This window comes from Rhineura floridana, chromosome 5, assembly GCF_030035675.1.
Source record: "Rhineura floridana isolate rRhiFlo1 chromosome 5, rRhiFlo1.hap2, whole genome shotgun sequence".
NCBI lineage: Eukaryota > Metazoa > Chordata > Lepidosauria > Squamata > Rhineuridae > Rhineura > Rhineura floridana.
In genome coordinates this window covers 142,813,527-142,828,951 of record NC_084484.1, presented here as the reverse complement: position 1 = coordinate 142,828,951, position 15,425 = coordinate 142,813,527, and the positions used below count along the sequence as shown (strand labels likewise).

The following is a 15,425-nucleotide window of genomic DNA, read 5'->3' as shown; positions in this document are numbered from 1 at the left end:
CATGGTAAGTCAGCAGTAGAGTAACTAGTTTGCATGCAGAAGGTCCCAAGTTCAGTCTCTGACATTTCCAGATAGGGCTAGGCATGGGAAACTCTGGAGAGCCACTGCCAGTCAGTGTAGAACATACGGAGCTAAATGGACCAATGAACTGACTTGGCATAAGGCAGCTTCCTTTGTTCCTATGAAAGTCATGGTGGCCTGCCTTTTATCAGGCCGCAACAATGCATAATCTCAGTGGCTGAATGTTTATGGAGGCACCAGTTCATATGAATAGTGCCTCTGCAAGAGTACCTAAGTGCTTGCATTGTTTTCTGATGTTTTTCTTGCCATGAGTTAGTGTTCCCCCATGTTACGGAGGCCCACCTGGTGTAAAGTCAGGCATTTAATGTCACCAGTCCCATGCTCTTCCTGCAGAGATTTTGCAGGCATCCTCACTTTTGATGTTCAGGCATCTCTTGAAGACCTTTTTATGCTGACAAGCCTATGCAGTTGTTTAAAAGGTTCTTGATTAGCCAGTCATTTTAATGATTGTTTTTGTTATGTACCTTCAAGTCGATGACGACTTATGGCAACCCTGTGAATCAGCAACCTCCAATAGCATCTCATGAACCCACCCTGTTCAGATGTAAGTTCAGGTGTGTGGCTTCTTTTATGGAATCAATCCATCTCTTGTTTGGTCTTCCTAATTTTCTACTCCTGTTTTTCCCAGCATTATTGCCTTTTCTAGTGAATCCTGTCTTCTCATGATGCATCCAAAGTATGATAGCCTCAGTTTCATCATTTTAGCGTCTAGTGATAGTTCTGGTTTAGTTTGATCTAACACCCAATTATTTGTCTTTTTCGTGATCAATGGTACCCGCAAACCTCTCCTCCGACACCACATTTCAAATGAGTTTATTCTGTACTTATTTTAAATGATTTATATTTTATTGTATACATATTGTACACCATCCTGATATTTTATGAGATGGTGGAATAAAACAACTTTTAAAAATAAATAAATGCAAGGCCTTTCAGTGGAAAGCTGGGGTAAAAATGGAATAAGCAATATATAAATATATGTAAACAAATGGCATCAGCCACAAGCTCAGTAGCAGCCCCTCACACTGCTGAGGTGCTTATAACCATTACTCTCCCTCTCTCTCTCTCTCTCCCTCTCTCTCTCTCCCTCTCTCTCTCTCTCTCTCTCTCTCTCTCTGTGTATGTGTGTGATGATCTCATGCTTCCCTTCTTACTGAGACTATTCAAGTTGTTGTTATTATTGTTGTTGTTGTTATTATTGTTGTTGTTGTTGTTGTTATTTGATTTATATCCCATCCTTCCTCCCAGAAGAAGCCCAGGGCAGCAAACAAAAACACTAAAAACATTAAAACATCATAAAAAAAAACTTTAAAACACATTAAAACAAAACATCTTCAAAATGTTACTTTAAAAAAAGCTACCAAAACATCTTCTAAGATTAAAAACATTTTTTAAAAGAAGGTTTAAGAACATATTAAAAAGCAATTCCAACACAGATGCAGACTAGGATAGGTCTCAACTTAAAAGGCTTGTTGAAAAAGGAAGGTCTTCAATAGGCACCAAAAAGATAACAGAGATGATGCCTGTCTAATATTTAAGGGGAGGGAATTCCACAGGGTAGGTGCCACCACACTAAAGGTCCGTTTCCTATGTGGTGTGGAACAGACCTCCTGACAAGATGATATCTGCAGGAGGCCCACACCTGCATGGCACAGTGATTGACCAGGTATATAAGGGATAAGACAGTCTTTCAGGTATCCTGGTCCCAAGCTGTGTAGGGCTTTGTACACCAAAACTAGAACCTTGAACTTGGCCCATAGCAAATGGGCAGCTAGTGCAATTCTTTCAGCAGTGGGGTGACATGTTGGTGATACCTTGCCCCAGTGAGCAGTCTCACCGCCGCATTTTGCACCAGCTGCAGCTTCCAGACCAACCTCAAGGGCAGCCCCACATAGAGCGCATTACAGTAATCCACCCTGGAGGTTACCAGCATATGGACAACAGTGGTCAGGCTATCTGGTCCAGAAACGGCCGCAGCTGTTTTACCAGCCGAAGCTGGTAAAGGGCACTACTAGCCACTGAGGTCGCCTAGGCCTCTGGCGACAAAGATGGATCATTGAGCACCGCCGGATTGCGGACCTTCTCTTTCAGAGGGAGTACGACCCCATCCAAAGCAGGCAACTGACAAGTTATCTGAACTTGGGAACTCCCAACCCACAATGCTTCCGTCTTGCTAGGATTCAGACTCAGTTTATTGGCCCTCATCCAGCTCACCACAGACTCCAGGCAGCGGTCTAGGGCTTGCACGGCCTCTCCCGATTCAGAAATAGAGCTGGGTATCGTCAGCATACTGCTGACATCTCGCCCCAAATCTCCTGATGATTGCTTCCAAGGGCTTCATATAGATGTTAAACAATATGGGAGACAAGATGGTACCCTGCAGTACTCCACAGTACAACTGCCAGGGGCCAAAGACAAATCACCCAATGCTATTCTTGGAAAGTGACCCTGGAGGTAGGATCAGAGCCACTGTAAAACAGTGCCTCCGATACCCATCAGGGCGACCAAGGCTGATTCAGTCCCATAACCAGGCTTGAATCCAGACTGGAATGGGTCAAGATAATCTGTTTCATCCAAGAGTACTTGCAATCGCTGCGCCACAACCCTCTCAATCACCTTCCCTAAAAAGGGGGTATTTGCAACCAGTCAGTAGTTGTCACAAACCAATGGGTCCAGGGTGGGCTTTTTCAGGAGCAGTCGGATCACCGTCTTTTTCAAGGCAACTGGAACCACTCCCTCCCAGAATGATGCATTGACCACACCCTGGATCCACTCAGTCAAACCCCCTCAGCAAGCTTTAATAAGCCAAGAAGGGCAAGGGTCGAGAGAACACATTGCTGGCTGCATCTTGTCTATGTCATCAGGCCGCATCAACTGAAACCATTCCCAAGAAGTTGCAGCAGACGTTCCACTGGACACCTCACTGGGGACTACAGTAGATGTGGATGTGGCATCAAGATTGCTACGGAGACAAGCAACTTTACCCTCAAAGTGCCTTGCAAACAATTTACAGTGGGCCTCCAAATGGTCTAAAACTCCATTTCCTGGCGTTGATGTCAACAGACCCCTGACAATATGGAAAAGCTCCACTGGACGGCTACTTGAGGATGTGATGAAGGCAGAGAAGTGGGCCTTCTTTGTTACCCTCACCGCCACACAGAAGGCACGGTTATGATGTTTTACTTGTGCCTGATCAGTCTCACAGCATGTCTTTCGCCACTTGTGCTCTAGCCATTGTCCAGCCTGTTTCATTGCCCTTAACTCACTGGTGTACCAAGGTGCAAACCAGGCTCCACAATGCCGGAGAGGGCTCTTGGGGGCAACCATGTCAACAGCCCAGTGCGCCTCGCTGTTCCACAGCATGACAAGGCTTCAACGGGGTCACCTGCTCTATCTACTGGAAACTCCCCCAGGGCATTCAGGAATCCTGTGGATTCCATTAGTCTCTGTGGGTGGACCATCTTAATCTGTCCATCCCCCCTGGAGGGAAGGATCAGAGCCATAAGTCTAAACTTTACCAGGAAGTGGTCTGACCATGACAATGGGGTGACATCCACCCCCCCTTATCTCCAGACCACCCCTTCTTCCATCTGCAGCAAAAACCAAGTTGAGGGTGTGCCCTGCCCTATGTGATGGGCCAGTGACAACTTGAGTCAGCCCCATGGTCATCATGCAGGCCATGAAGTCCCAAGCTGGAAAACTAGAGGCAGCCTCAGCATGGACATTGAAATCACCCAGCACTATCATTCTGGGCTCCTCCAACACCACAGCCAAGACAGCCTCCGCCAGCTCAGTCAAAGAAGCTGCCGGGCAGCAGGGTGGACGGTACACCAGCAGCAACCCTAGTTTACTGTCTCCTTGGCCCGACACCAGGTGCAGGCCCTCACAGTCATCTCCAAGATAGAGTGGTTTCACGGTGACAGAGAGAGAAGCTCTGTAGACCACAGCAACTCCTTCCCCCATCTCTGCAGCCTGTGCTGGTGTTGCACCGAGTATCTAGGTGGGCAAAGCTGGGTCTGATAAACTCCTCCCAGCTCACCCACCCAGGTCTCGGTAATGCATATCAAATCGGCACCTTCATCCACAATCAAATCCTGGATGAGAGTGGTCTTATTGTGTACCAATCTAGGTTTAAACAACAACACACACAGGCCAGTGGGCACAGCAGATGAGCAACGAGGAACCCATCCATGAGAGGAGTGGCAGCAAGGAACAAGGCGCAGACAGCCTTGTCCTCGTCTTCTATGATAATTCACCACATCCCCATGGCTATATTTCCCTTTACCTGTGATCACTGAAACTGGGGTGGCATCACCCATGTTCCTCCGTACTAAGACTCCTCCTAAACAGCTAATATGGACCCAATATGAGCCCACCAACAAAACTTGTCTGATCCAATTATCCTAGTAGGCCTCTGCGACAATTGGGAACAGTCATACCCATTCAAACTTTCTCACACAGGGCCCATCTAATCCTCCTCCTGTCTCACACCCAGGGAGGGCCAGCCTTCTGCCAGTTACAGACTCTCACTCTGAAGGCATCTGGCGACTTTCTCTTATCATTCAGTTCACTGCACAGGCTCTCACCCTGTGCAGGAACTACACATGCACCACACGCCCTCCCCACCACCAGCTTTTGTGTTTACAAAAGGATAGGAATAAGTAAAGTGAAATTATATCAACCTTTTAACCTGGGTAGTTTATTTTAGTATAGCCAGGAGAGGGCCATAACCAATGCAGAAAGCAAGGTATTGCTTTCAATACATTCCATTCAATACATTGAATTGAAGTTTGTGACTGGAACAGAGTTGATTTTGAAGTTATTTTCCTAATCCAATTAAGAACATGAGATGGAACAGTATCATAGTCAATTACACTTAAACAGAACAAAATTTCAGACCTTGGTTTTTTTAAGGTCTTTACCAGATACGTACATAAGAACATAAGAAGGGCCCGCTGGATCAGGCCAGTGGCCCATCTTGTCCAGCATCCTGTTCTCACAGTGACCAACCAGATGTCCATAAGAATATAGGAAGCTGCCTTATACTGAGTCACACTATTGGTCCATCTAGTTCAGTACTGTCCACATTGACTGGCAGTGCCTCTCCATGGTTTCAGGCAGGGAATCCCTCCCAGCTCTATCTGGAGACACCAGGTATTGAACCTGGGACCTTCTGCATGTAAAGCAGATGCTCTTCCACTGAGCCCTTCCCTGTACATAAGCTCTTTTCCAATGATCAGCTCCACATGCATAGTGAATAAATGGAAAACAAGCAGGATCGTACCAGTTGGCCCTGTTTCACAAAGTCCACACATTCACTGGTTCTGCCGCTGCCCTCTGAAGGTGAAAAGGGGCTCTACACATGCATAGTGATACACATGTAAAATTTCCACACAGTTGGGAATCCTGCACAATCAGCTTGTGTAGGAGGGATCTACACACCTTCCGGTGTAGACAAGCTGGAGGCTGGGTTGGGACCAGCTGGCCTGATCCTGATCTCCACACATTTGCTGTATGTGTGAAGCCAAGCACAAGACAAAAACTGTAGTGTTGTTTTTGTTTATTTTTTTCTATAGTAGCTGTTTCTTTAACAAATACATAATGGCAGAAGTTCAGCAAGGATAGACTTCTACTGATATGAATCTTTACCTGTTGATTTTTTGTCTGTTGGGCAGTTGTTAAATGCAGCAAAACAATGGTTGTGATCCAAGGTTTACAACCTCTTGCCAGATCAAACTGTTTTGAGCTCAAATTAGTAACAACTGTATCCATGAGCTTTCTTTTATTGAGAAATGATGCCATCATGTGGCCATTTTTAGGTATACATAAAAAGGCATTTTTTAGGAAAAGCAAGCAAGCATTTTAAATGTTTCTTTAGTTAACTCTTTTGCTTATAATCTACTAATAAATTAACTACCATGTAAAATAAATAGTTTTCAGGTTCATTGAAGGTATTATTTTGAAAGATATTAGTTTAAGCAATTGATTTTAACACAGATAAATAATTTATTCTTTGGAATTGTTAATAGATTGTGAGCAATAGTGCAATAAGAACTAAAATCCTTTTTCAAGGAAGAGTTCTGATTAAAATTCTTTTGAAAATTGACACTGTTAATCTCTCTTTTACATTATGCTTACAACTGAGCTCTAGCATTATTTATACATTTTACTTTTACTGCATATTTTTATGCAAGAATATTTTATAATGTGAAGATTTCTGGATTCTCATTGGTTATTGGAGTTTACCTAATAATTAGTCAGAATTGCATGAGAATTATACTTCCTTCATTTGCAACTGTATGTGTGTTTTCTTTCATATAAGGATAGCCCATTATGGAAATCAGTTAAGCTCAAATCAGGACCTCAAGTCCAATTAACTGAAATCCAGTATTCTATCTGAATCTACAGCCTTAGTCACCCTTGTAAATCATAATTACTAGGCTCTGTGCAGCTCTGAGTAACATTTCATGCACACTCAAACACTACAATTAACTGTTCCACCATTCAGAATTCAGTACCTTCCTCTTCGGTTGTGTTAGCATAAAAGACCTGACATAGTCTGATGTTTCGTTCCAAACAGAATGGTACATGCATATTCCTAACTATTAGTAAGTTTTAAAGGAAAAACAAAAACATTTCCCAGGCCTTCACACACAGGATAAAACCCCTTGTTGATTCCTGCCACCATTCTGAAAGTATGGCACAAGTGCACAATCTGTGTTATATGCACCCCACCCCCCAGGCTACATGGCTATTTGTTGCTTGCCTGGGCAAGAATAGCCTTTGCATTTTCACACCTTTTTAATTTGTGTGCCATTTCTGAATCAGCCTGCTTTAACAAAAAAAGGAACAAACCCTTCTACAGTAGTTTCTCAAGCAGAGTCCATTGGGATTTCTATGTTGATATTCACTGGGCAAAAGAGGGTAGATTAACAAAGGCTGCTTCAATTCCACAGAAACGTTTCCCACTGTATTAACTTTAAAGAGAGTGGCAGGTCTGAGAACAGAATGAGACAGAAGTCTTGTTTCTCTCTCTCTCTGTTCTGGGTATTCTGCACGATAGCAATTAGGTGAGTGAGTGAATTCATTTGTATAGTTATTAATTAAAGAATATTTGGACGTATGGATTATTTATTTGGATGTAAAATTATTTATGAATGTTCCTAGTAGCCAGTGATGCATTCTACTTACCTTTGGCTTTGTTCACCCCCCTTCCTGATGCTAAAATTGGTAATAACACAGGGTTGGATTTAGCACATATCAAAACTAAGGCCGGTTTGAGATAGGATGAAGTCCAAAGGACTTGAAGGTCCCTGCTTGTCCCTGTGCTGGGTTATTTAAGTCTATTTCTCACACGCATTTTTAACAAGGTGGCTTTTACCAGGCATTTTCAGATGGCAAACCTTTCTTCTGGATGTACCCCCTTGGTGAGACATGAGATCCATATACTGTATCATATCATGTACACTTCTCATTTCCTGGAGAATGATGAAAAAATTAAAATTCTCTTTGACATAGTAAATCTTGTCTGGTGAAGGCACAGTTGTAAATAATGGCCGCTATGCAACAATAATGAGTAAAAATCGTCTGTTGCTGGCTTTTGCTATACCAAAAGTGGATGGAAAATCAGGTCTTACTTTAGGAACCTCTTTTCTCTCTCTTGGGCTCATTTTTTCTTCCACATCTACTTTGTTTTTCTTTACTGTCACTGTTCTTTTAGAGCAGCCTCATGCATTCTGATAATTTAGAGGTTATATACAAACTAGTCCCTCCTCTTTTTCTTCTAAGAAGAATCACATTTGGAGAGGGCAGTCATAATATTAACCTTGCCAACAAGAATTTGAACCCCTACACCTAAAAGAAAAGTTGGTATGGGTAGCAGTTTGAAATTGATAGGGAAAATGTTGAGTGTCCCTTCTCTTCTGCACTTTGCCCCTCTGAAGCAGATTTTTTTTAAAAAAAGGCGTTTTGAGGGTCTAACAGGTACATATTTGTGTATAAGAGGTAGTTAGCCCATTAGATCCCATATTTCAAGTGTTGTTACTTACATACCTACCTTCTTCTGCCATCTGGGTATGAAGATATTGAACATATCTAGTGCCTTGGATGAAGGTGTGTTTTTATGTACATAAAATTTGCTTGCAATTCAGAACTTAATAGGATTTTAAATTCTCTAGAACTCATAACTCTAGAACAATTTTGCCTTTTATACTTAACATTTTTATTGCAGGTTCTGAATAAACGTGTATTCCGAAAGGGCAGAGTAATTAAATGCACCTGTAGCTCTTACCCAGGCAGGCAATGAATGGGGGTGGGAGGAAATTAACACAGGTTATGTTGAAAACACTGCGGTAACTCTGGTGAAGCCAGATTAAACAGAATTGCTACATGACACATGAAATGGGTTCTAAATCCCAGATTTAAGGGTTTGTAATCTCAAAGGAATAGATCATAAACACAAACCCGTAATCAATGTCTCAAACAATGTTGCTAGATTTTCTCCCAGACATATTGTGGAGCTATAATGCCATTGGCATAAAGCTACCAGAACCTTTCCTTTATCAATAATTAAATTGGTATATTTCTACAGTGGGAAAGGTAAGCAAACCGTTACTTAAGCTAACATTAAAATTAGTTTCACTACTAGTTGATGGTAAATATTTTGATCTGTAAATGCACACCTAAATCTAATTATGCACAAATTTCTCACTTTGCCTTCTAGATGTGCTAAAAGGGCAATGGGTAGAAACCTGTATGTTCTCCAGTCAGAATTTGTGAAGAGGCCCAGGAAGAACACTGGACTCTCCATTACTGGGGAGAGGAGATAGTTGGCATGATTAAAGAGGGGTAATGGTGACTCCACTTTACCTTCTAATTAAGGAGGCCACATACATCTCAAATCTTAGCGGGCTTCTATTTTTTGCATATGCTTCCTAGTATTTTTAAAAAGTGAGCCATAAAATCTTGAATTGAATCATTGCCAAACTAAAGAATTTTGCAATCTGGTTGTAGATTAGAGATGTAAAATCAGATCCAATTTCCCTGAGTATTCAGCATCTTGGGGGATGGGGTCGGAATCAATATGCAGGTATCAATATCTAATCTGTCTTTCTGTTTTGCCTTTTCCATTGCTGCAGGTAACATTAGTTGCAAGGGGATGACACAGCGCATTCATAGCATCAATCTCCACAACTTCAGCAATTCTGTGCTCGAGACCCTCAACGAGCAACGCAACCGTGGCCACTTCTGTGATGTGACGGTCCGCATTCACGGGAGCATGCTGCGGGCCCACCGTTGTGTGCTGGCGGCTGGCAGCCCCTTCTTCCAGGACAAGCTACTCCTGGGCTACAGCGACATTGAAATTCCTTCTGTGGTGTCAGTCCAGTCAGTACAAAAGCTCATTGACTTCATGTACAGTGGGGTGCTACGGGTCTCACAGTCAGAGGCCTTGCAGATCCTCACAGCAGCCAGCATCCTTCAGATCAAGACTGTGATTGATGAGTGCACCCGGATTGTCTCACAGAATGTGGGCGACATGTATCCAGTGATCCAGGATTCTGCCCAGGAGACACCTCGAGGAACTCCTGAATCAGCCACTTCAGGGCAAAGTAGTGATACAGAATCTGGCTATCTGCAAAGCCACTCACAGCACAGTGTAGACAGGATCTATTCAGCATTGTATGCCTGTTCTATGCAGAATGGTAGTGGAGAGCGTTCTTTCTACAGTGGAGCAGTGGTCAGCCATCATGAAACAGCTCTGGGACTTTCCAGAGACCATCATATGGAAGACCCAAGTTGGATTACACGGATCCATGAACGCTCACAGCAGATGGAGCGGTATCTCTCCACTACTCCAGAAACCACACACTGCCGGAAGCAACCACGTCCAGTTCGGATTCAGACCCTGGTGGGCAATATTCACATCAAGCAAGAGATGGAGGATGACTATGACTACTATGGACAACAGAGGGTACAGATCTTAGAGCGTAATGAATCTGAAGAATGCACTGAGGATACTGATCAAGCAGAAGGCACTGAGAGTGAACCCAAGGGGGAGAGCTTTGACTCTGGAGTCAGTTCCTCTATTGGCACTGAACCTGATTCTGTTGAGCAGCAATTTATAACTGGTCTAAGTCGAGAAGGTCAGCAAGAGCCTTCCCACACAGAACAAAATGATGCTTCTGCTGAAAGCATTCAGCAGCAGCACATAGATACTAACTCTTCCTCACCGGAGAGAGGCAATGACATTGAAAGGGCCAGCACACTACTTACTGTAAGCAACAGTACCGAAAAAGGGACTTTGCAGCCTTCTATCACTACAACTGTTGCCCAAACATTGCCAAGTACCCAGCTCTACTTACGGCAGACAGAAACCCTCACCAGCAATCTGAGGATGCCGCTGACCCTGACCAGCAACACACAAGTCATTGGCACAGCTGGCAATACATACCTGCCTGCACTCTTTACTACACAGTCTGCTGGCAGTGGCCCTAAGCCTTTCCTCTTCAGTCTGCCCCAGCCCTTAGGCCAACAGACACAGTTTGTGACAGTCTCCCAGCCTGGTCTGTCAACTTTTACTGCTCAACTGCCAGCCCCACAGCCCCTGGCTCCTTCTGCAGGCCACAGCACAGCAGGTGGGCAGGGTGAAAAAAAGCCTTATGAGTGTACCCTCTGCAACAAGACTTTTACCGCCAAACAGAATTATGTCAAGCACATGTTTGTACATACAGGTAAGTGTGTGACCCTTTGGTTTATTTGTGAGACTGTGAGCCCAGAGAGGAAACACATTTATAAATACGCAGTAGATTGGAAGAAGTATTCTTCTATCTGTCATCCTGATGTTGCATTTTTTTTTAAAAAAAAATGCTTATATGCTGTTGAAATCATTCATGATTTTCTGTTTCAACATCCTTTCCTCATATATTGTAGAAGCCTACCTATTTGTGCTCAGACAACAGGAGAGAGAATTTCTTTTCCACAAGCCATACAGCCAGGAAAATTGTTTTTAAAACATTTCAGTTATTCTGATACCATCTAGAAAGAGGAAGAAAGCACTTTTCAAAATCAGGAAAAATGAGGAAAACAGGAAGAAAAGTGCTACAGGATTCCTGCTTCTTGAAAAGCTTCTTGTTCTTTCTTACTTTGTAATACAATTTCTTGGCCAGGAGATTAAAATAGTCACCTTCCTGGCCAAAATTAATTGTTGAAGGCTCCAAAGAGAAAAATATAAATTCCAGTGTAAAACCACTTTTAAAAATGTCTCCTTAACCTCTCAGGAGATGGGACATAATCCATTTGGTTGAGAAGATAAATGATAGCAAAGAGAATTATAGCTAGGCCAGGGGGGAGAAGTGTATTAGAAGACTGTGCCACACACCACCAACTGTCACTTCTAACATATCTGCCTCATGCAAAGGCATAATACTCTAGTGCAGGTTTTTATATATATCTTGCTATAACTCTCCTTGCTACAGCAGCTGCTACTTGTTTGTTGTGTGGTACACAATGTGGGCTAGCCAAGTGTTAACTTTGGGGTGGGTTTTCATAAAGGTTGTGTATGTTTGTGTTTATTAATAACATGTTTCCCTATATTAATATGACTGGAAATAGTATTTTATTAGTAATCATTTAGCCTGATCTTCAAAATTGATTCCTGGCTAAATAAACAGTAATGCAGTGAAGCAAAACTCAGCACCCTGTGTCTCCTCTGTTAAACTATACAATGTGCTGTGCACCTGCATATGAGTGTGTCTGTGTGTGCTGTGTGCACATGGGTGCATGAGAGCACATTCATATTTGGTGGCCACAACCACATTGGCCATAAACCACCACTGGCACACGGCTCTTGGAGAGTTGGCCAACCTTGAATGTGGACTTCAGGCCAAAACAAGGTAATCCACCTCTGCTATACATTGGTGTCATTCATGGCATAGAAACAACAATAGTAATTTTTGCAGGCTCAGATAATAACTGGCAGAGCCAAGAGACCATCACTCTGTTCTTCTTCACTTTGGTCAAGTTACTTTATCTTTGTGTTCTTCCATCTGTTGTTTGAGAAAATGAGTGTCTCTTTTTTAATTGAGATAAAAGATAAAAAATATCACATACAATAAAAGTACATATTGATTTCTCCTCCCCTAACATCCCTAATTGTCCTACAATTAGTATTGCTAAAACGCACCTATTCATTGGAGACCTTATCTGGTGTTAATTTTCCCTCCTGGTTCTCTCTTTCTCCCCATGTCTTTCCTCTCCCTTATATCATTATGCAGGTGAGAAGCCCCACCAATGCAGCATTTGTTGGCGATCCTTCTCCCTAAAGGATTACCTAATCAAACACATGGTGACTCACACTGGTGTCAGAGCCTACCAATGCAGCATCTGTAACAAGCGTTTTACCCAGAAAAGTTCCCTAAATGTGCACATGCGGCTCCACCGAGGGGAGAAATCCTATGAATGCTACATCTGCAAGAAAAAATTCTCACACAAGACCCTACTCGAAAGACACGTGGCTCTACATAGTGCCACAAATGGAACATCTAGCACAACAGGCACTGGTGCAAGGGCTCTTCCTGGTGGAGTGATGGCCTGCACAGAAGGAACCACATATGTCTGCTCCGTCTGTCCAGCTAAGTTTGACCAAATTGAGCATTTCAATGACCACATGAGGATGCATGTTTCAGATGGATAAGTAAATTCTATTCTGTTATGAACAACAACAAAGCCCAACCAGAGAAACAACAAAAAGCTATGGCACTAGAATTTAATAATTTTTTTTCATTTTTACTTTTTTGTTGGTTTATTTTCATTTCATTTTTGTACTACATGAAGAACTGTTTTTTGCCTGCTGGTACATTACATTTCTGGAAGCTGGGTGAATAGTAATTATCCCAGCCTTCCTTTGATGGTGGCCTTAAGGCCAGATAGTGCTTCAGGAGATCTACTGGTTGGATCTCTAGCTACTGGCCTCTAAATACAACCCTTCTTTACTACAAAAAAACTTTAAAAAAATCTTTTTTGTCACATGTGAAGAGCACTACAAAAAAAAACAACTAACGGAGGAACATGTTATGAAATCTTCAAGGCCTACTGTCGTGAGTACACCGCTTACAGTGTTTCAATGGACAGATTCACAATTCTGGCCGCTTTGGACTTCACAGTATCCAGTTAAAACTGTGGAATAGAACCATATGGTTGAGCAGCAACCACAGAAAATGGGCCCTATTGGTTTTCACCATTAGTCTTGCTATCTTAAAAAGGGCTGTGGAGAAGAGCAAGGGAGTTTGGGTTGGATGGTGTGGAGTCCCTGCAGGATGGGGAGGGAGAATAATAGGTTCCTCTTGTGGATTCTGTTCCATTCCACACATTCTGATTCATTATTCCCAACTTCTTCCCCCCACCCCCACTAACATCAACACCATATTTTATCAAAAGCTAGGAACAATGAAGTAAGAATTGAGGTTAGCAAAGGCGGCTTTTTTGTAATTTATTGTCTTTGCTGAGATTAGGGCCTCAGCACAATCAGTGGGACTTTTGCAAATATCAAAGAGAAACAGCAAAAGAAAAAGATTTCAAAATATTTTTTTCCACCTAGTCTTCTAGATACAAGGAAAGGAATAGCTCCCACAGTGTGTGGGGGTAAATTTTTTAAAAGGCTGCATCAAGATTTATTCTTGTGGAGGGAGGTGAAGTAGAAAATGGGTGGGAAGTAACTAAAAAAAGTACTCAAGATTTTTTTTTATTTCAAAATTTTATAGAGGGACAAAAGTGGTTTGCCAGATAGAGTGCTGATTTTTTAAAGAATATATTTACCACAGTATTTGTGTAAAAAAAAACAAAAAGTGTAGCCTTGTTAAATGTAATTTTTATTTTCTCTTTTGTTTTGCATTCACTGCCACTAATATCTGCTCAGTTATGTAACTGAATATATATATGCGTGTGTGTGTGTGTGTGTGTGTATGAATATATGCATATTTATATGCACACGCATATATATATATTATTGTCGATAAGGACTGTTAAGATTAGGTATCTTACTTCCAAATAGCAAGAGGGAAAAAAGAACGAGGTGATCATGATGTCTTGTTTCAACAAGAGATGACATATCAGCCTTTTTCCTTTCGTTTTTTTTCTCCGTGCTTTTTATTAGATTGAGAATAGCAGTTTGTGATCTTCCCCTCCATCATTTTCTGTCCACCTTATTGTGTCACTTTAAAAGCTGCTCAGAATTTGGATTCATGATTTTCTTTGGCTTTTAATTGAGATTTAAATGAACGTTCTGATGAGAGGAAGTTGGTTTTCAGAAGCAAGATTTTAACACTATTTATCTGGCCTTTGGAATGGTAGTATTTGATTTTATCTGTGGGGCAGGGGGAGTCTTTGCTTAAATGGTCACTTGTGAAGATTGATCTTACATATTCTATTATTCTGTCTGTAATCTTCCATAGTTACATGAGGAATGGATTGAGTCTCTTTAGTTTACTTAGATGCCTAAATTGTTCCTTTTCCTTAAAATTACAGCTAATTTTCATTATTTTTCATCTGCAAAATTCATAAAGCTTAGGGCCACATCTTGCATTCTGTACCTATCCAAATCAGAGTAAGGCAGGCAGGATATAAAAGATTCCTTTAATTTTGTTTTGTTATTGATGCAAGATCTGTTCCTAAGCTATAACATCTTCCTAGAGAACTTTTTGGGAATTCATCACCCAAGATTGACTGACACTCTTTGAGTGCCTAATTAAATTGGGCCAATGTCTAGCAAATCTAGTAAACGTTTGCCCTGTGTATGTTAGTGCAATGATTTATAATTCAAGCAGAGGACATCAGACAACTGTATGTAAAAGGAGGGACAAAGAAATAGATTTTAAATGTATCCCTTTCTCAACCAAATTTTCTGAGACTGCATTCCAAAGTGTGCTTATGTGGACATAAATTCCATGGAAATCAACGGGACTACTTCATGTAAAATGTTCAGAAGCACAGTGCCAGATTAACTAAAGTATGTGGATATTGTGAGACGCTCCTCCATGACAGACATCTTTATTATTATTTATTCAGTTCTTAAATCCTGACTATTCCTTAGGGTGGAAACTTCTATTTTAGTGTCTATAATCTAGCTGGGATCAACTAGTTTAGTAAGGAGATACTGTTAGATTCCTAGGCTAACAGTTGCTACAATATTTATATGATTGTTTTTAAAATCCTAACCAGTTACAGTGAGACAGCATATAACATGATAAATATTATCATCACAATGATAATGTTGTCAAATGCTGACATTGTTTTAGCATTCACCTTTAAAAATGATTATGGGCACAAATGAAACAATATATGCTATTCTC

General features: G+C 41.7%; 1 protein-coding gene across 19 annotated transcripts in view; it reads left to right on the top strand.

The window, feature by feature from the left end:
- Positions 1–13,925, top strand: part of ZBTB20 (zinc finger and BTB domain containing 20) — a 798,165-nt gene extending 784,240 nt beyond the window's left edge. For all 19 annotated transcript variants that reach the window (XM_061628379.1, XM_061628375.1, XM_061628369.1 and 16 more), the window contains 2 exons: positions 9,219–10,811; positions 12,354–13,925. In XM_061628379.1, the coding sequence (XP_061484363.1) occupies positions 9,219–10,811; positions 12,354–12,772 (2,012 nt within the window). In that variant the 3' untranslated portion in view covers positions 12,773–13,925. The remainder of the gene's footprint in view (positions 1–9,218; positions 10,812–12,353) is intronic.
- The last annotated feature ends 1,500 nt before the right edge of the window (positions 13,926–15,425 follow it).